The sequence below is a fragment of the Falco cherrug genome, chromosome 9 (assembly GCF_023634085.1).
Source record: "Falco cherrug isolate bFalChe1 chromosome 9, bFalChe1.pri, whole genome shotgun sequence".
Taxonomy (NCBI): Eukaryota; Metazoa; Chordata; class Aves; order Falconiformes; family Falconidae; genus Falco; species Falco cherrug.
The window spans coordinates 44,281,741-44,301,656 of NC_073705.1; the positions used below are offsets into that span (position 1 = coordinate 44,281,741).

General features: G+C 37.7%; 1 protein-coding gene and 1 long non-coding RNA gene across 14 annotated transcripts in view; one reads left to right on the forward strand and one right to left on the reverse strand.

The window, feature by feature from the left end:
* LDB3 (LIM domain binding 3) overlaps positions 1–14,179 on the forward strand; it is a 128,646-nt gene extending 114,467 nt beyond the window's left edge. For 11 of the 12 annotated variants that reach the window (XM_055721473.1, XM_055721476.1, XM_055721477.1 and 8 more), the window contains 5 exons: positions 2,618–2,918; positions 4,129–4,309; positions 6,502–6,622; positions 7,343–7,458; positions 9,442–14,179. In XM_055721473.1, coding sequence (XP_055577448.1) covers positions 2,618–2,918; positions 4,129–4,309; positions 6,502–6,622; positions 7,343–7,458; positions 9,442–9,531 — 809 coding nt within the window. In that variant the 3' untranslated portion in view covers positions 9,532–14,179. The remainder of the gene's footprint in view (positions 1–2,617; positions 2,919–4,128; positions 4,310–6,501; positions 6,623–7,342; positions 7,459–9,441) is intronic. The other variant, XM_055721475.1, reaches the window with a different exon arrangement.
* Positions 1–19,916, reverse strand: part of LOC114018180 (uncharacterized) — a 59,027-nt gene that overhangs the window by 34,935 nt on the left and 4,176 nt on the right. For both annotated transcript variants that reach the window (XR_008734034.1, XR_003563610.2), the window contains exon 2: positions 17,373–17,445. This is a non-coding gene — a long non-coding RNA (uncharacterized LOC114018180). The remainder of the gene's footprint in view (positions 1–17,372; positions 17,446–19,916) is intronic.

Below are 19,916 nucleotides of genomic sequence, written 5' to 3' on the forward strand. Positions count from 1 at the left end.
TCTTATACTGAATCTTAGTACTTTTAACCAGCAAACGGCACCTTTTATCTGCTGCATGTCTATTGGAAATGAAATACATAAACATGCAAGGTGCATTTGTATGGCAGTAGCTACTAAGAGCCTATAAGCTTAGGGATATAGCTGTTGAATAATAAGATAATAATTCCCTCTTAGTAACAGTAGCTACAATCTCAAAATTGGTGAAATATTTCTAATACATTGCAATGACAGTATTTAAAATCAATATCCAGTTTGTTCACAGAGGAAAATATATTGTAATAAATCCAGCCTGTAAAAACAAATCATAATGGCTGAAAAGAGAACTTGGACCAGTTGCGAACACCCAGCATTTGTCATTTTGCAATAATTCCCCTGGTATCTTCTTTCAGCAACTGGGAAAAAATGTTACTTGGCTGCTTTATTTTACTGTGGCAAGTGGAAAAGATGGATAAAGTAAAAAGAAATAGACAGTAGAGAGAATGAAAGACAAAGATCCTTCCACAGTGTTTATCCTTCAAAGGAGTCTAGATTAATCTGAACTCAGATAAATCATATGCTGTCTGCATTAGTTGGAATAAGCAAACTGGAAAAATCAAAATACTGACACTGAGAGATTAAGGAAGAAAAAGTGAAAAACCAAGAGGTTGTAAGATGAATTTACTAAAGACAACCATAGAAAAAGAGATCCTAAAAATGGTACCTGGACTGCATTTGTTCCTCACTTCTGGAACTCTGGGTTTGAATATCTGACCATTTTGTTAGGCCCTCCGTGGGATACACTCTGTACTTTGCAAAACAAGAACTGGCTCTTGGGGGAGGGAGAATCCTTTCACAAAACGGAGTGAGCTAGAAGTCACCTTATTTAATTAGAGAGCCTCATAGGTGGGAGCCTTTTGAACTCACCAATTAGAGATGAAACATTGCCTTCTAATTTTACCTAGCTTAATACCGTAATTCATAAATAGCAACAGCCTCAGGATTTAAAGAGATTGCATATAAACTCTCTGTTCTGAAATCTTTAAACGCTGTTTACCATTCCCAAGTGGAAAAAAAAAAAAAAAAAAAGAAGCCTCAAGCTAAGGTGGGATACAGTTTTGTGAGGCAGAAACTTTGTTGATACTGTAGCATAAGAAAGTTTTACCAAGACGATGCATTAGATTCTGAACTCAGTAAAAAGAAGAAAATCAAAGATCACTAGGATGATCACAATGGATTATACATATGCAATTTAAGCACCTGCAGTTGCCAATGATCAATGCCTGTTATTCTCTGTGGCAGGGTGTGGGCTACGGGAGGAACGTTAAGTAGAACATAATCTTCTCACCACATAATTATCCAGAAAGATCCATTCTCCCCCCATTCAGAACCCTCTTCTTGGTTGAAATCCCTTTCTACCTGCAAGCCCCTTTAATTGTAAATGCTGTACTTGGTCATCATTTTGTTGGCACTCAAATCCACTATGCAGAGTGTTTGCCTAGGCTGCAGGAGAACTGACTTCTGTTCCCAAATCTGTGCTCTCTCATTTAGGCAAAACACTTCAACTCTCCAAGCTTCTGTTCCTCCTCACACAAACCAACAATAATTCACTTTGTTTTCCTTGCAAAGGAAAAACTGCTTTTAGTGCTCCTGTACTTGGCAAAGCGAGGCAGTTTCTCAGGCAGTGACTTCAGTCCTACACAATGCAAGATCTGACGTTTTGAAAAGAGCAGGGCAATGGGAAAACTTGTTGGTATGTGCAGGCTCTAGCTTCTGCTTATTTTTATGTGATAAAGCTCCACCCAAGATTAGAGCCTGGTGCATACAAACACAGAGGCAGTCTGCACTGAAGATTTTATGTGATAGGGTGGAAGAAAGGAAGTATAATATTTCTATTTTATACATGGGAACTGAGGCACAGAGATACTACGCTTTGCTTGAAGTTATACAGGAAGTCTGTGGCAGAGCCAAGAACTGAACTGAGATCAGTCGTAACCGCAAGTCTGGCCTTCCACTAAGTGCTGTTGGCATTGTCTCGCTGGTCATGTGAGCTGAACTGGCTCCCCTCAGTATTGCTTCCAGTGCTCTCCGTCTCTGTGCTCCCTGTATGAGCCTGTTCTTCTTCAGACACCTAGGAGTAAAACCTACAAATGATAGATAACAGTGCCATCTGTGGAAAATGCTGCATTTTAATGAATATAATGAGACTAAAATTTAAGCATAACTTCTATTGAAAGTATGGGGAATTCCATCTAAAATGTTATTATGTGATCTGGCCTTTCTGTTTTTAACCTGCCCTGAACGGATTATATGGCAGTCTTTAAAATTATCACAGAATTGCCATGTCTATTCCTACTAGAAAATGAAGAGATGCCCTTGAAAACGGTCGTCATAAAATCTGTAAAAGCCAGTAGGCAATGACTTCTGTAATGCATGTGGATTAAAAGTCAGTGATTGTACTGATAACTTTGGCTTCAGTCCAGAGTTAATCAGCAATAATGGGACAGGCCATAATTAAGTGTCATCTGAAGCTTTTAATTTTTGTGTGTCATGGAGTACCCTTTGGTAAGTGTTGCTGTTTCGCCATCAGAAGAAAAGACTTTAAAATACTTCTTGGTTTCTTTTGGGATACTTAAAACAGCACCAGCACCAGCGCATTCCTACACCCCTGCCAACACTGAGCCTGCAAGCCGCCCTCCGTGGGTAACAGATGACTCCTTTTCCCAGAAATTTGCACCTGGAAAAACCACCACCACTGTCACAAAGCACATCCTACCACGGGGTGCTCCAGTACCATCTCCTGCCTCAACTTCTGCCTACCCATCTCCAGGTTCAACTTCTTCCCAGGCTCCTGCAATAGCTCGGGGAACAGTTCAGAGGGCTGAGCGTTTCCCAGCCAGCAGCCGAACTCCTCTCTGTGGGCACTGTAACAGCATAATTCGGTAAGGTCATGAGGTTTTGAAGAGGGACGAAGCAGGGAAAAAATATCAGAGGGACTGGTTATTGTACATTAATATACAGTACCAGAGCCTAAGACTCAGTTAAATTACCCAGGAGGGATGTCTGTTGTCTGCATCATTAATTTAACATTTCCAGAGCTCATTTTGCTATTGTGTGGTTCACTTTTTATCACTGCAAAGTTATACATGCTAATTGTTTGTTTCTTGGATGCTGTGGTAAATCACTGTTTGTTTTTTAAACAAGTTTCTGGTCCTAAGGTACCCCTTGAAGGAGGTACATAGAGCCTCACTGGGAGAGTTGGGGGGTGGGGGGGAGGATTATGGAGAGAAAAGGAACGAGACATCATTTTGGAACAGCAGCCAAATGTAATTGTTGCTTTTGTGTCTGGCGAAAGATAATGCCTACACTCTATTACCAGTGATTCATAGCATGCCTCTCCCTTCTCCTCTCCCAATTCATTCTGCTGGACCAGTGCCTATTGTTACCCTGTGGACTGCTAACCAACTTTAAGTAATCCATGTATAATGACAGTCTCCCCCACTAAAGGAGCTGGTTTGGTGACGTGGAACTGCTGATTATTGCCCTTTATATATTCTGAAATAGATAGACTCCAGTAATAATCACTATATCTAATTACAATCAAGAGTAAATCACCAAGATGAATTTAATGTGTATTCCATATAATCAAACAGCAAGTCATCATCTGATAATCTGACATTTCTAGAACATGCCACATGCAGTGTGCTCTCAGATGAAAAAAGGCAGGGACTTTAGGAGCTATTGTGAGGTGTGGGTGTGTAGGTTTGGAAATTTGCCTGCTTTTTCATGTATTCAAATAGTAGCATTATCTTCTGTGTTACAACCCTTGGCCTTTTCCTGCTGTCTTTGCAAAGACCACTTATAGCTGTGCAGATATGAAAATAATTGATGATTTTTCCAACAGTTGTCTGTAAATCCAATGTATAAGACTGAATAACAATGAAATATTTTAACCAACTGGCAAAGTGTTTGAGTAGTGTGCTCGAAAAAGACCATTTCTGTTCAAGCTTCTGGATCTTATTTCAATAGGTACCTTCATGGTTCAAGCAGAATGCTTGTTATACGTGTATGCAGTGTCTAACAAAGTGGGTTTGTAATCAGGGTCAATCAATCTTTTTGCAATACAAATAAGACAACTATGATTGTTTACAGGGGTCCTTTCCTGGTAGCCATGGGTCGCTCTTGGCACCCAGAAGAATTCAATTGTGCTTACTGCAAGACATCCTTGGCTGATATGTGCTTTGTGGAAGAGCAGAATAGTGTGTACTGTGAGCGCTGTTATGAACAGTTCTTTGCACCAACCTGTGCCAGATGCCACACTAAGATCATGGGGGTAAGAGAACAAGCTTAACCCTTTCTCCAGCTGCATTGTTCATGGAAATAGTGAAATAGTTTAGACTGTAAGCAATGAATGTAAATATTTAATTATTTCCCCTTTTTACATAATAATGTCCCAGCCCATTGATTATTTCAGAATAAGAAACAAATTATTTTATAGTAATTTTTATCTAGCTGAAATATTGGATGTTTCTGTACCTTATTCAATTCATAGACAGCACATATAATCCAATTACCATCTCACTGAGTGCAAAGTAAGTAACACTTTCTGGATAGTTCTTCGCTATCCGATACACACTATGTTACTTTTACCTGTCTTTTCCTTATGTTCATAGTAAGAGACTTGAACTGGAGTATTCTATCTTACACAGGACCTAGCCTAAATTTCAATGGAGAAATCAGTGATCTTGGGAAGAGGCCCATTGCTCTTGCTGCACCTCGCTGGTAGCTAGCAACACAGCTGCCAAGAGGAATTCTGCTGACTTCTTATAGTTAAGAAAATACAGGCAAAAATAGATGCCACTTCTGTCTTAATGTACTTGTGCTTAGGTACAAGTAAATTTGCTCTACTTAAACCTAAGATGGTGATGAGGTTGGAATACCATAAAATAATTTTAGCAGTGTATTTATCCATACAGTGATAATGAATATATGACATGATACTCTTAAATGAGGAAGCAAGGAGTACACATTGTTTTTTCACTGCTTAGCTTTTGACATGTGTCTAAATGTTGGCACTGACAGACTAGATGCTTTTCTGTGCAATTGCCAATTAGGGATGGCAGCATCAGACATCTATGGTGAAGCTCTGGCTCCAACCAAGTCTTGATGGCTACTGCAGCAGTAGTAATTTTACAGCACAGTACTGACTTAACTTACCTAATTAATGCCGGCACAAATCAGTTCCCCATTATGGATTTTCATCAGGAAAATAGCAAAGATGCCAGCTGCCTCTATTTATATTAATAAGATTTCTCAATCTGGTTTTTTTGCTTCTTAGCTCAATGAGGTTCATAAATGGATACAAACCTATTTATCAGCAATAGTTGTTTTGCAAACAGTAACAGAAGTTAATGACAAATGGTGATTCTCTAATAAGATATATGGTAAACAGACTATTCTGGCTATTCACTGGATTCAAAGCACAGAAGAGGACTTCAAACCCTTTTGTCATAGTCAATGGAGACTAAAAATAATCTTTTAAAGAGAATCAGTCTACATATATAATTGGAAACAACATAAAATAGGATCTAGATTCTCATCTGGTGTAAATCAATACTGTTTCACTGAAGTGAACAAAGTTAAATTCATTTACACCAGTTACACATCTGGCCCTTTGAAATCTGGACTGTTTGACAGATATACACTTGAACATTGTCTTGGGCACAAGTGAGATTGACAAATTAGCAGGTAATCATGTATCAGAGCTCAGTACAGCAGCTTCTGGTCTTGGAGGACTTCTGTATGACAAGATAAGAATGAATCAGTAATAGAGATTGATCCAAACTGGATAGAAGAAAGAAGCTGATAGAATCTGGATGCTCAGTTTAAGAGAACATCAGTTGCACCGAACATGGAGGGTTGTGATGAACACATGGCCCACATGGCCTAGGAACAGACCCACAGACTCATCTTCACTAATCACATAAGTTAAAATCTAAGAACCCTTGCTGTTTTTTTTTAGATTTTTACATTAGTTTGCAAAGCATTCTTGTGAGAAGCTTAAAGAAATTAGTGCATAACCTAAGTTGCTTTGAAACATCAGACTTATCCCCTGCATGCACTTCCTGGTCTTAGAGAGAAAGTTACTCTTTAAAATTTATTTAACAAATCATACTCTTGCACTGAAGAATTCATACTAGTTGTGTCAAAACAAAGGAGCAAATAATCAGAATCTTTGTAGAGAATCTCTCCTGCAACAGCGACTGGGCATGTTGATACAAACAGCTGCCTGAACTATGTTGTTTCATTTTGGCAAATACATTGTTCTGGAAAGTTTGTAGTCCTATTTCCTCTTTCTTGCCAGAGGAGCCCAATTTTTGTCATACTTCTTTCTTTTGAGGAGGGGAATTGGCTGATACAAAAGGGAAAAATTTAGAGCATCTTTGCCTTGTGTTTGTTCTCCAGTAGGTAGTTGCATGACATGCTATTCTGCTGGAGATTTTTGTTTGTTTGTTTGTTTTACAGGAAGTTATGCATGCCCTAAGACAGACTTGGCACACCAGTTGCTTTGTCTGTGCTGCTTGTAAGATGCCGTTTGGGAATAGCCTCTTTCACATGGAGGATGGGGAACCTTACTGTGAGAAAGGTATGGCAAACTGGACAGGTCTGCTCAGTCATCATGTGCTTCATTTTGTGTGGAAGCGACATAAGAATAAAGCAGCTAATGAACAAAATAAAAAAAGTTACCTATCCAGCATGGATTTTGTTTCCACTCGCCACATATACAAGTATTTCCCTTTGTATTGTTCTCCACTTTTTGTGATAGACTGGAAGAGCCCTGGTCTTTTGCCTCCATGTCCCAGAATGCCTTACATTATTTCTCTCCCTTTTGTATTATGATGCCTGCTTTCTGTTTCTGTTCCTACACGTTTTTTTCCTGTGCCCCTCCCTTCCCTGGTAGAGTCTGCTCACTGGAAATCTACATGTTATGGGGTGAAAAATTCTTCTTTTAGGGTTCTGGTAGTGCTTCTATACAGTATGTGTGGGTTGCTGCCCACATTGTCTCTACTAAGTTGCTTGAATTACAACCTCTGGTACTGCTACTTCACCCTAAAATGGATCAACCAACATACATGAAAAGAGCTCTGCTCAGATGTGCAAGACGTGGTAATGGAGATTTTGTTTTCTAAGTGCTGCAACAAAGGAACAAATGTTTCAGTAATGTATGAAACAAATGAAACAAGTGTTTCAGTGAATGTAGTAAAAAGTAAAAAAATTCATCCTCTGGAAACTTTCTATTTCTCTTGGATTTAATACGATTACATTAAGTGTTTGTTTTAAGTTTGTTTTTTTTGTTTCATTTTAGATTATATTGCTTTGTTCAGCACAAAATGCCATGGCTGTGATTTTCCTGTTGAAGCTGGAGATAAATTCATTGAAGCTCTCGGACACACTTGGCATGATACCTGCTTCATTTGTGCTGTAGGTTCTATATCAAATACTATATAATTTCTTTATACTCATAAATAGTGAAATAACATCAGAAGACCTGAAAGCAGGAATGACTAACGTATGCCTAAGGATGTAGAGGATTGAATTTCATTTTTTACTTGCAGATGGAGAAGGATGGGACTCATTTCTCTTCTCCTCCCATAAATGTACTAGAATTATTAAATTTGACCATCTCAAGCAAGTGCTTTCTAATAAAACATCCAGTTTTAGGGAGTACATATATTAATACATAGCACTATTGCTGTTATTCCTTCCAATATTTACCAAATAAAGATAAAGCAGGATTTAAAATAAATTAACACCATACTGAACAGTATAGCCACAATCTTACAAAGCAGTGCATTTGTATTTCCATGCAGAATGCTTTTTGAAACTTGCAAAACCAAGTCTGTTTAGAGAGAATGAATAGTAATTAGCATAGAAGTTGGTCAAACTCATCAATCTGTGGTGCACATACAGCTATACAGTGTGGCCATATTCCCACACTGCACACAAAGTAGTAAAATCCGTATGATAAAGAGTACTTTTCATCTGGCTCTAATAATGCTGTGCTAAGGTAATAATATCTAGAACCTCTAATTAGCTAAAAATACTATGTTGGCCACAGCAAAAATGGTAGTGACAATTCGTAATGTTTGTTGACCTCTAAAATTTAGGCTGAAGAGTAGAAAGTATAGAAATGTAAATATCTAAAACTAAACTAGCTACTGGTCTTTCAAGGGTACATGGAAGTGAGTGACACAGGTGTCCTGTGAAAATTGAAGTGGTTTTGAAATTCTAACATAGGAAAAGAATACCCAGACAACGAGTTTCCTTCATGAACTAACAGCTCTTAGTCACTTATAAAAGATGCTTTCTCTGAATATTTTGTGTTCTTCTCTTGCTTGTTCATTTAATTGCATTCTTATGTACTTATTTAAATTAGCAATGCGACTTTCTCTGGAAGTGATAGTTCTGCTAATGCAGTTCTCGCAGCATAGCTTCTTTTGTTAGGAGCTAACTTTATTTCAGTGGGTTAAGTCAAATGTAAATAGCCACATGACTTTTAAATTCTAATATGCCATCCTCATATCCTTTCATGTGATTTTCCTTCCACTTGCAGCAGCACATCACTGATGTTATCACTCACTGATTTTAAGCCTGCCATAAGCATTAGGGACAACATTTATTCTTACTCCTAGATTCAGATATGTTAACTTCCTTAAGTGGTTCTAGCCAACTCTGACCTTGCAAGTGGCGTTGCACCACCCTGTGTACAATTCCAGGGCAGTTTAAGCTGATCTAAACCTAGGCTGCCCTGCCTCAGACACGCATTCTCAAACCCTGGCACTGCAGCCAGGCAGAGAGCTCTGTGGGTTGAAGAATAAACTGGTAAGAATAAGTAATTAGTTTTCAATACCGGCTGTCTGAATGACTCACTCCTTGATCACATAAGCACCCATACCAAGTAATAACAGGAATGAGTATATAATAGTACTGTGGAAGGATGGTACCTCAGGGACCATGGCACCTAATCAGAACCTTTGTAAAATCATACGTGAAAGGATCAGAATCTAGGTCTTAAAGTCTGAGCTAGCTGCATGTGCTTGCGTGTGCCACTGTTCTTTGATGATCTACACAAGCACTGCTGGGACATGCTGAAGCTGCCTAGGGGATCGTGTACCCAGACTTCCTTTTAATGGAAACTAGTGAACGTAGTGGGTAGCGGTGGCAGGAAAGTACAGAGAGGAGAGCTGATACAAACCAGAGCCTAACCTCAACATGGAGTAGGAAAACTACCAAGGCGTACACTTTGATCCAGGAAATCAGATGCACTTCTGCCAAAGAAATGTGTGGCAGGAGAGAAATACAGTTGAGGTTGATAATCATGTCTTTCTCCCTCTTTTTTTTTTTTTAATTTATTTTTATTTTTTATTTTTAGTGATTCCTGATTATATTTATTATTAATTCTAGGTATGCCATGTGAACTTGGAAGGTCAGCCTTTCTACTCCAAGAAGGATAAGCCACTGTGCAAGAAGCATGCCCACGCCATCAATGTTTAAAAGAGCTGGTAGTCAGTAATGCTGGGGAGAAACAGATGACTAACTGGGCAATTATAAAGTTGGTAACCATGGCGAGTGTTTCTCTTGGTAAAAGCTGGGAAGTTGATACTGCTGAAGTTTTAACTTTAACCTCTTTCATAAATGCAGAACATGCTTTTGCAAGGTTCATACAAAAACCTACTAAATGCACAGTCAAAAACAAATGAACTAGTCCATTATTAGAGCAACAGTTGGGGGAAATATTGAAATTAACTAAAAACTGTAATGTAAAAAGTAATGTGCAAATACAGTTTCAAATAACTACCCACAGCAGTTTTATTGCTTAGACCACACACTAGTGTTCAAGAACAACTGGGAAAGTCCTTTTGTAATAAGTCATTTTCTTTTATAACAAGAATGACTAAGTGCCACATGTACAATAATCTGTAGAACCAAAGGCTATAACTTTCAGAGGAAAATAAATAGATTAGGGTTTCCTCTGTGAAAAGTGAGTGTTGTTCCATTATGTTGTGGTGCTACCTCATAGCATCAAATATTTTAGATTCTTTCCGAATAAGAAGTCTGCCTTGAATCCATATGTAACTGGAAAGCATAGGAGATAATCTGTAACTTAGTTTGAAAATAAAGTGGAAACAGACTAACGCCTTCCATAACCCGTTAAGATTGAGAAAAGCATGTTGGGTCAACGTTGCTAGTGCACTTGGCTTATACTCGCACAGTAGATTAGCCATTTTCATTCATAATAGAAAAGGACAACTGGCTTTCTCCAAATTGCTTTTACATTGAATGGAATAGAGCTGGCTGGAAAGGCTAGCTTTTAATTCAAATCCAGTTTTCCTTTCCTCTTGTGGAAAAAATGCTCAAAGTTGCTTTGGTTTCTAATTCCCATTGATATCAGTGGGAGGTAGGAATTTACATCTGGACCTTCATATTGATGGACACAGAAGACACACATCCATCTAGCACAGCTAGGAAATGGATGACAGCTTGCAAAAGTTCCCTACTCTATCCCACACAGGAAAAAAGCATCTTTCCCCCCCCCCCCCCACTTAGTAAATTAACATTGATTAAAAATTCATAAGGAAGCATAACACCACAGGCACATTCTCTTTCCCCCTTTTCTTAGTTTAAGTGCAATGCATCCTGAATTGTAGTAGTATTTGCCATTGTAAAACTGTAGATAGGGTCTGACAATTAGGATAACCATACAGTAATCTTTTCTAGTATTTTAAAAACAACTTTCAGGTTGTTCAAACAGTTAGTTATAAAACTTTTTTTCACCAAAAAGATCAATACTTGTAGCACTGATAACACCTTTGAATTTTTAATTTTAAATACCAATGACACTTGTACTAGAGACCGCAGGTCTGTTTGAAAATAGAGTTAAAATGGAAAGTCTGATCACTATTCAAGTTTTATTAATCTGTTTAAGTGAGAATTATGATGTGTGTGTTGACAGCTTGCAGTACTGACAGTTTTGAATTAGTATTCCTGAGGCTGAGGATGCATTCTGTGGGCCGCATTCTGTGGGCCACATTCTGGTGCCATCTGCACCCTATTTCTGCCTAGTGTTTTGAGTAACAAGAAATGACATAGCATTGTCTGCCTTTGCCCTCCAATGGGTAATGGTCATTTCAAGAAAACTGTTGTGTCTTTTCAGGGATGAAAAACTGTCCAAAGATTGGGGGAGGAATAGGAGAAATTTGGAGTTCTAATATGAGAGTTGTTAGCTGCAGGCAGTGTGCAGCTTGGAGAAAAATAACAACCTGAACTGCCTGTGGCAGTTTTGACATGTATGACCTGTATTTATTCAGTAGGTATCTTTGTTCTTACTGATCTTAGCAGTGGTCTGATACAGGCGCTACAGGGTCAGATTTTTGTATGCATGAGTTATTCTAAAATACTAGCACATTATATGAAAAGCCTTTTTTTTTTTTTTTTCTATAGCAAACAAATTTTCTGTTTTCAGTCGGTGCTGGGCTGGTGTGAATATGGTTCCATTGATTACAAAATCCAAAGATCTGGCTCATAATATTCTCTAGAGGAATAAATTGTAATCATGGAAGTTAAATATTTTTTTCACTCATATTTGACTTCCTCAAACACCTTTTCATAACAGTGAGACAATTCTAGAGTTCCTTTTAATTTTTTAATGTCATTCAAAATGGTGGGTTTTATTCTCTGTTATTTAAGAGAATTCAAACCAGCATATTATATACTAAGGCTGCATGAAGATATTTTTTAGGCAGATTTCTGTGTTACCCACTGACTGGGACTAGTTTCTTGCTGTCAACATCAAAACAGGGAGTCAGACTCCTTGGGAGGACACAAAACGCTAGGACTTGTGATGCCTCAGGAGAATTTCATGAGGTCTTTCACCTCTAATCTACAGATGTGTATATGTGTGTCTCTCACTCTCCACCTTCCCCCTCAATGTCCTTAAAAGCTCCCTCTTCGCTGGCAGCGTGAAGGACAAAGCATTTTAGGAGATGGCCAGAGATGGAAGGCTGCAGCTCAGGCAGGGGTACGCTCTGTGAGATGGTGGTAGGCAGCACGGCTGGGGCTGTCTCTTCTTCATGTTCACAGGGGAGCCCGGCTTGCCAGCTGAAGGGGCCCGGGTCAGCCTGCGAGTTGCTGGCTTGCTGGCTGGACAGAGGTATGGGAGACAGGGGTCTCAGTGTAGGCAGGGGAAGGGAGGCTTGGATCAGAGAAGGGAGAGCACCTGCAGCAGCCAGAATGTAGGGGCTCTGGGGGCCTCTGGTTGAGTGTGGAAAGATGAAGCATTGAGGGGGTGGGAAGCCCTTACTGAAGCTGGGGCCGGAGGAGGGGGAATGCCTAGGTAAGCCTAGTTTCACTGAGTTGACAGAGTAGATGGTTGGGGTGGGGCAGGGGGAGGGAAAGGGGGAATAGCCAGGATGACTCACTACAGTCAGGGAAAGGGCCTGAAGCAAGAAATTGGGGTACAAGTAGCTCACAATAGTTCAGAGAGAGAGTATGAATATGTACAGAAGGGGTGAGCAAAGGGGATACAGGATCCAATCTAGTAAATCTGAAGTCAGTACTGCAGAAAAGTGAATGCAATGTACATAAGCATAGGTGAGCTAGCTCGTGGGGTGACAACAGAGAAAATGCAGCAGCACAGACTTCAGCAGAAGCTGTACTAGTTTGAGTCCTTAAAATTTCCCTTTCAGTGGGAGCCGTACTAACTTGAGAGTCCTGAAAATTTCCTTGGGCAGATAACCTGCACTGTAACACATGCCCTGACTCCAGCCGGTGCCCGAGCAAGTGAGATTAAAGCTAGTTTACATATCACTATATGAGATACAGTGATATCTCTGAACGAAGAACAGAGATACCCTGAGGATTATAATGTAATAAATTTCCTGTTTTGACTTGTGCTGCTTCATAATGTGGTCCAAAAATAGAGAATCCAGTTACCCGCCCTTGATATCTATATTAAGATATACTTTTTGCACATATCTGAACCAGAAATTTGTGAATAATAATGTAGTATTTTAACTTTCATGGGGGTAGAATACCACATAACTGCTGATACTCTTCTGCCACATGTCACCTTTGTGATATGGAGGGGGGAAAGATGCATAGAGAGATATATATATAATTCAACTTTCAACTATCACTGAACATAAACGCTGTACAAAAATATGCAAGACTAATAATGTCTACTTGTTTATGTTTTATGTCTTGTAATAGATGCCTGGGACAAGTCCTAAGTTCCTCTAAATATTTCTTTTCATTCTAATTAATTTACATAATTAAACAAAGATACTGTACCTCTGAATGATCAAATAAAAAGACCAGTCTTTTAGCTAATAAAACATGTTCAGTAACTTTTCAATCAAAGTCTTCAAAAAGTATCTTAATGCTTTTTCCATTTTTTGGTTTTTTTTACAGAACAGAGTAAAAATAATGTTTCCACAGAAGACCGCTTCCATTATCTGGAAAAAAAATCATGACTTCTTTTTTTAGAAGTTCATTTTTACTGTATTGGATTTACACATTACACATTTCTAAAATAAATTCAAAACAACAAAAATATTTTACTTTGGTCCTTCATAGGTCAGTACTTTGGGCAAAATGTTTTGTTAAAGATTATTTGTATTTATGTTTAATAATGTGAATGTCCACAGCACTGAACACACTCACTAGTGTCTAGTGCTGGGCACACTAATGTTTATTTGCAATACTTGTCTCCTGGTAGCAGATATTAATTTCTTTAGTATTTATAAATATCAGAATTTGAAACTGAGTGAATTCTTGCCTGCAGTGATCATATTAGAAATCTAGGTTTTATAATGTATTGACTTGATGCCACAAGTGCCCTTGCTTTTAGATATACTTTTTCTCCTAAGTTCCTAGTTTCTTCAGAAACAGAATGTAGTGTGGTTTATGAGGTGTGAGTAACTACCTTGCATGGATTATCTGTGCCAACATGAATAAACCAGTCTAGTAATAAAAGCAATGTGCAAATACAGTTAAAGCTTTATGATTTGGGCATATTTATTAATATGGCATGTGAACAGCTGACTACTTTCAGCCATGTAATACTGATACAAAAGCATACACAAGCTTGTACTCTCTACTTCAGACCTGAAAATAAAAATTAAAAGCATTGGTTTCAACTTCATTGTATATCCATCTTGAATGTTTTATTAACCAAATAACACTGTTTTAAACAAACATTAGTATGCTTAAAGGATGTAGTGTACTAACAGTACATGTTGTAACTTAGCAAGACTTGTATAGTCTCAGACCTTATTGTGTCAACAAATAGTGTTTATAGTAACTTTATAAGGAATGGGTAAATTCTGTCTTAGGTTACGTTGACACATCTGAGAACAAAGTTTGATTGCGTAAGTTCAGGTGGGTATTCCATTTCTTAGAAGAAGTGACTTTAAATAATGCACAAAATGTTTTAAATGTCCTCATTGAGCTCCAGTGCCAAGAAATACTTTCAAATGAAAGGATATCTTCATATAACAGTGCAGTTTATAAAAACAGCCATTTTGTGCATTCCTAATGCACACCCTTCAGGAATGCAGGATTTTTAAAGACACAACTAATTACATTAAACCTAATTAAGAAGTTAGATGATAAATGGACTGATTTGGTTTTAGATAGCATTACAAAGTACAGCATCAGTGCACTTGGTGCACTTTGATTTTATTTTACAGCCCTAATTTCTGTTTTCAATGTGCATAAGGAAAAACACAATTCAAAAGAATGAACAGAACAGACACAATTTTCTGACAGTTCAAAATTGCTGTTTTTCAAATTGTCTGTTCTGACCTCTAACCCTTGCACAAGACAGTGGTTCCTAAACTGTGCACTGTGATCCCAGGAGAGTTGTTGCAAGTAGAAGCAACAGAGGCACCATAACACTGTGCCAGCTAATAGAGTGCAAAAAGTGAATAGAGCAAAGTTCATTAGAAAAGGACATGGTGCAAAATAGCTTGACAAGTGTTGCACTGAGAGTTTCTTAACAGAAGTGAGACTATGATTTACTCTGAAGAAAATGGTGATTTCAAAACTATAGACTTTGGCATTGCTCCTCACCACCCCCCACCCCCCCCGCCCCTGAATCTTAAATTCAGCCAGTTTCTGTTGATTAAGAAGGGAAGGAATGTGTGAATAAGATTGCTGAAACTATTATTGAACACACAATGAAATGCTTTGTTCTCACAGCCAAATCAGAGAGTTATGGATGAGACTCAGATTATATTCAGGCATAAATTCTGTGCTGTATGCCTATAAAACATGCCCTTGGATAGCTGTTAAAAATACAGTTCCCCCTCCTCTTAGGAAGATTACATCAAAAGAAAACAGTAATGTGTGTTGTGCTAATAAGGACCTTCAGACTGACTCACGAGACTTTTCTGTGCAATAAGGACAAGCGGTATGAATTTTTTTCAAACGAAGCTAAACTTTTGAACAAAAGATGTTTTTCCTTTAAAAGTTTCCAGATATTAACTGTTAGGGAATAATAAATCAGTATGCATAAAGTATCATTAATAAATCTGCCTCCGCTACACAAGTATTTTCTAATCTTACTATAGAAATCAGATTATTTTCACTAATGACAAAGATGTTACAGAAATTCTTCTGCTTCTGCTTAGTTTTACTATGTGCAGTGTTACTGAAAAAGAGTTGAGGCCTTTCTATAACTGAATTAATTATTTATTTTTCTTTTAATTAGAAGATATAGATAAAAAACAACTTTGAATTGAATAAAGGTGATGGTCCTTCCAGTACTTGTGGAAGTAATACTGCTTGCTACAAGAAAGCTAAGAAACTTGCTGTTCTTCTAGAATGTTTTATTCTTATGGTGCATTAAAGAAGCTGTTTTGGATTTTTGGGAAGTTTAATAAGTATCTATAGTGAAAATTAAGGATCTCATTTCAGAACAAAAGAATGATTTACAGAATTTTAATTATTTTAAGATCTAATCATATGTAGACTGAAAAATAACATTGGGAACATGGTTTAGTTTCATTTAAATGTTGATAAATGCAAGCATTCCTATATGCATGTATGGAACACGTATGTGGATTAAAACACTTGGAAGTGAGGATTTGATTTCCTTTAAGTGCATGTGTTTCATACCTGCAGCATTTGAGCCTAAATTGTTGTCATATTGTATCATTTACTACACACAGCATAATAATGGTGCATTAAACTGAGTGCACCTAGAGATGTAGTTTTTGTTACCAGTTAGGTATTTGTGCTTTAAGAGGTAACATCTCTAGACTTCTGATAGCATAGGAGATGTGGGAGCAGAAAGAAGGGCACACTTTCCAAAATCTGGCTTCATATAAAAGATATGAATTCAGGGAATAAAAATTTTATTTGTGCATTATAGACAAAGACCAAATACATTCTTTCACAGCCAAATGGTCTTCTGCAGTTCCCAATGCCACTGGTTGGCCTGTATGTTCCCTGACCCATTTTCTTCCTGGAAATTTTTCCCTGCACAGATTCTGAGGACATCATAAATTTCCCTATGATTTCTGCACATGTGGTAGCCTGGCCAGAGTTACTGTTACACATGCTTGTAAGCTGTGTAGCACTGTGGGGTAAAAAGTAATGCAACGTGCTGTGCTGCTAGTGCAAGTGTATTCAGTTGGTCTACGGCACCCTGGAAATACCAGTTTTACTGAGATTTATTGGAGATACACAATATATACGTTACTAACTGGAAGTTTTTGCTTTACTGCATCTATACAACACAGCATCTATGCTAAACTGCACATACTTCTGGCCAAAAAATACTTGCAAGAAATGTGATAGTGCTAGCCAGAGACATTCAGGTTCTAGGTATCACCTCAAATTTAGCATACCTGAATCTAAACTGCATTGTTACAAAATAGTGACAGAGCATAATTCTTTGAGCAGCTCTACTGTGTCATTTACTACACACAGCATAATTCTCCAGCTGCTGCAGCAAAAGGAGAATAGGGCTGTATTTTATGTGGATGATGATTTTCTGCCATCTGTATTATGTAAACCAGTTTCTGGAATGGGAGCTTTTCTGAGTTCCCATTCTTCTGTCACTTTGTTGTGACACCAACTACAGTGAATTCAAACTTGCAAAGATTTCAGTTCATTTGGCAGAATTTATTTGTAGTCACATTGAAGGACTCCATGTTTCCCCCATGTCACTTACTCAGCTTTGTGCTACACATCTTCTAATGGATTGGAAACAGTCTGGTGGTGTTAATTACACCTATGCATACAATCACGGACTTTTTAGGTTAGCACCCTGAGAGATTTAATTCCTAGTGGCAAATACATGACACGTTATCTATCCTTTATAGACTTACATGGCTGGTGGTTGTTGGAGACTTCATGGATTTCCTAAGCAGTCACGGAAGCTGCTCTCTGTTTAGAAGTCCTCTAAAAAGAAAGAGTCAGTGTTATTAAAAAACAAGTATTAAAGTCTGAGGGCAGTGTATATCCTTAAGGGTCCACATTTGCACTATTTAATACAACCTCAAACTGTATTTGCTCCTATGCAATTCTCACCAAAAAAAAAAAAAAAAAAAAAAAAAAAAAGAATGCGTAACAGAGAAATGCTGGGCTGTTAATTACTCCTCCCTAACTCTGGGTAAGAATCCTTATCCCCCTCCAGCTTAGGGAAATTCACTGGCACAGAAAGGTATAAATTACATCTCTGTGTGCCAGCTTCAGAGAACCTGGCCACAAATACTTAAGCTGAAAATTTTACTCATTCCTTTAAAGGGCACCAACAAAGTTTTCTGCTTTCTCTGATCTCATAACATTAAAAAAAAAAAACCAAAACAAAAAACACCAGAACAATCCTTAAGTCAAAGGATAGTTAAGTGAACATTTATTTTAGACATTCATTACTAAGTGCAACTACTTAAAAGTGAACAATTGCTATGAAAGAGGGCACATGTGAAAGCAGTAAAATGAGATAAAAATGTAGAAGAGTGAAAATGCGAAGAAAAAGTTTTTAGCATAACAATTAACCACCCAATTTACCCTTCCTTTATTCATCGTAAGATAAATCATTGAAACTGAATTAATGGTGAAACATTCAGTAATAGGCCTTGGTAAGGAAATAGGAGCAGTGTATCAGGATATCCTTTTTCCGCCCCAGAGTACCAATACTTTCAATTTTATATACAACGGAAGTAATTAATTGTAGCACAAAGAAGCACAGCTGTGTTTCCTGATGGCCACACATGCAATAGCTACTATTGTGTAGCATTTTGAGTATATACGCTGAAAACTGTTGAACTGCTTTGAACTTTTTATAATTTGGGGAGTTAATTTCCATTAGTAGCTTTTGAATTTATAGTGGAATTTTAATATGCTATTATCTTAGATCCAATCCTGCATCCCTATTTAGGTAATTTTTCGCTGATGCCGGTGGGAGTTTAAAGTAAATTAGGTATAGCTGCCAAATCCGGAGATTTGCAGACACAGGCCAATTTCTCACTGGAAGCAAAGGAAGTTATAGACTATTTGTCAGGATTTGCTTTTAGTTATATGTGTTTCTTTAATTTGCTCAAGTTCAGTTCCAGTACATATTCAAGTATCTAAGTATCTTATACACTAAGGAAGAAAAGCTTTATTGCTGTGCCTTTAACTTCATTATATATTTTCAGACATATTAGTTGACTGCTGTGACTGAAATACAAATATATCCTTTTCTTATTAATTTAGTAAACCTGTATTATTTTGGTTTTGCTAGAATTTGAAAAAAAGAAGAGAATAAGAGGATTTTGCTGCATTTGTTCTTATGTAACAGCAATGCATTCATGGTTACAGGTATGTTTAGTCTGAGAAAAAAAAAACCCTAAGGATTTGATTAAGTTAAATGATTTGGTTAATTTGTTTTGTATAGGATTCAGATCTGTTTCATTCTAACAAGCTTCGAAGAATATAAAATTTTCAGTCTCTAAACGTCCATCTTTGTAAATCTCTATGCTACCCACTATAGCTGCCAGAAACACATCTCCTTGAATCCATGCCTCTTGAGGACAAAGCTGTCATACACACCAAGACAGAAATTTTCTGTATTGAAAAGAATTCTCCTTGTTTAACAGCAGGTTTAAAAAACATTTCCCCTTTCATCGTTCCTTCAGTTTCTGTTGCTGAGAAGGATCATCATCAAGAAGTGAAGTTTTTGTTACAAAGACTTGAGGGGGATGAAATTTCAGCATCCGTAGGAGAAATGTCAATACAATGTGGGTTTGGAGCCAAGGATTATTCAAACTTGTAAAAGAAACTAACAAATACTTCTTAAAATAAAAAGCAGAGGAACACAGACATATCTCAGATACACTCATTCTCAGAGAGAAGCTAATAAGTAGAACTTCCTTGTAGATCATTTGGCACTGCAGACTCATAGTAATTTCAGAGGATAAATTTCAAAATCAGCACTCGAGTCTAACTCTGAATACTTAATCTTCTCAGAGGAAAAGAAGACTTTCAGGATTTTATTTGCACGCATCTAGGTACTAATTCTGACAAACTGATGTGAGAACTCAAGTAAAGCCTCTGCTCAGCCTACAAATACTTTCTTTTTCTGTGTAAGACTTTTAATGCTCTTACTACCCAACACTGGCTTTAAGAAAAAGAAAATAATTTTAAATGTTTCTTTGTAGTTATAAGGAGAATTGTCTCAGGGTTTATTTTGGCCTGGTGAAAAGACTGCAATACGGGTTGTGTACCTGGGAATCCATAAAACCAGAAACATACAGCTTAACTAGGCGTAGGAAGAAGAATCAGAAAAAGCAACAGGAAGTTTGGTTCTTGACTGGCAAAATGTCTCCTAGGGCACTTGCAACATCAGGCAAAGTGTTCCCATTACTCCAGCCCTTTGCAAGATGAAATGG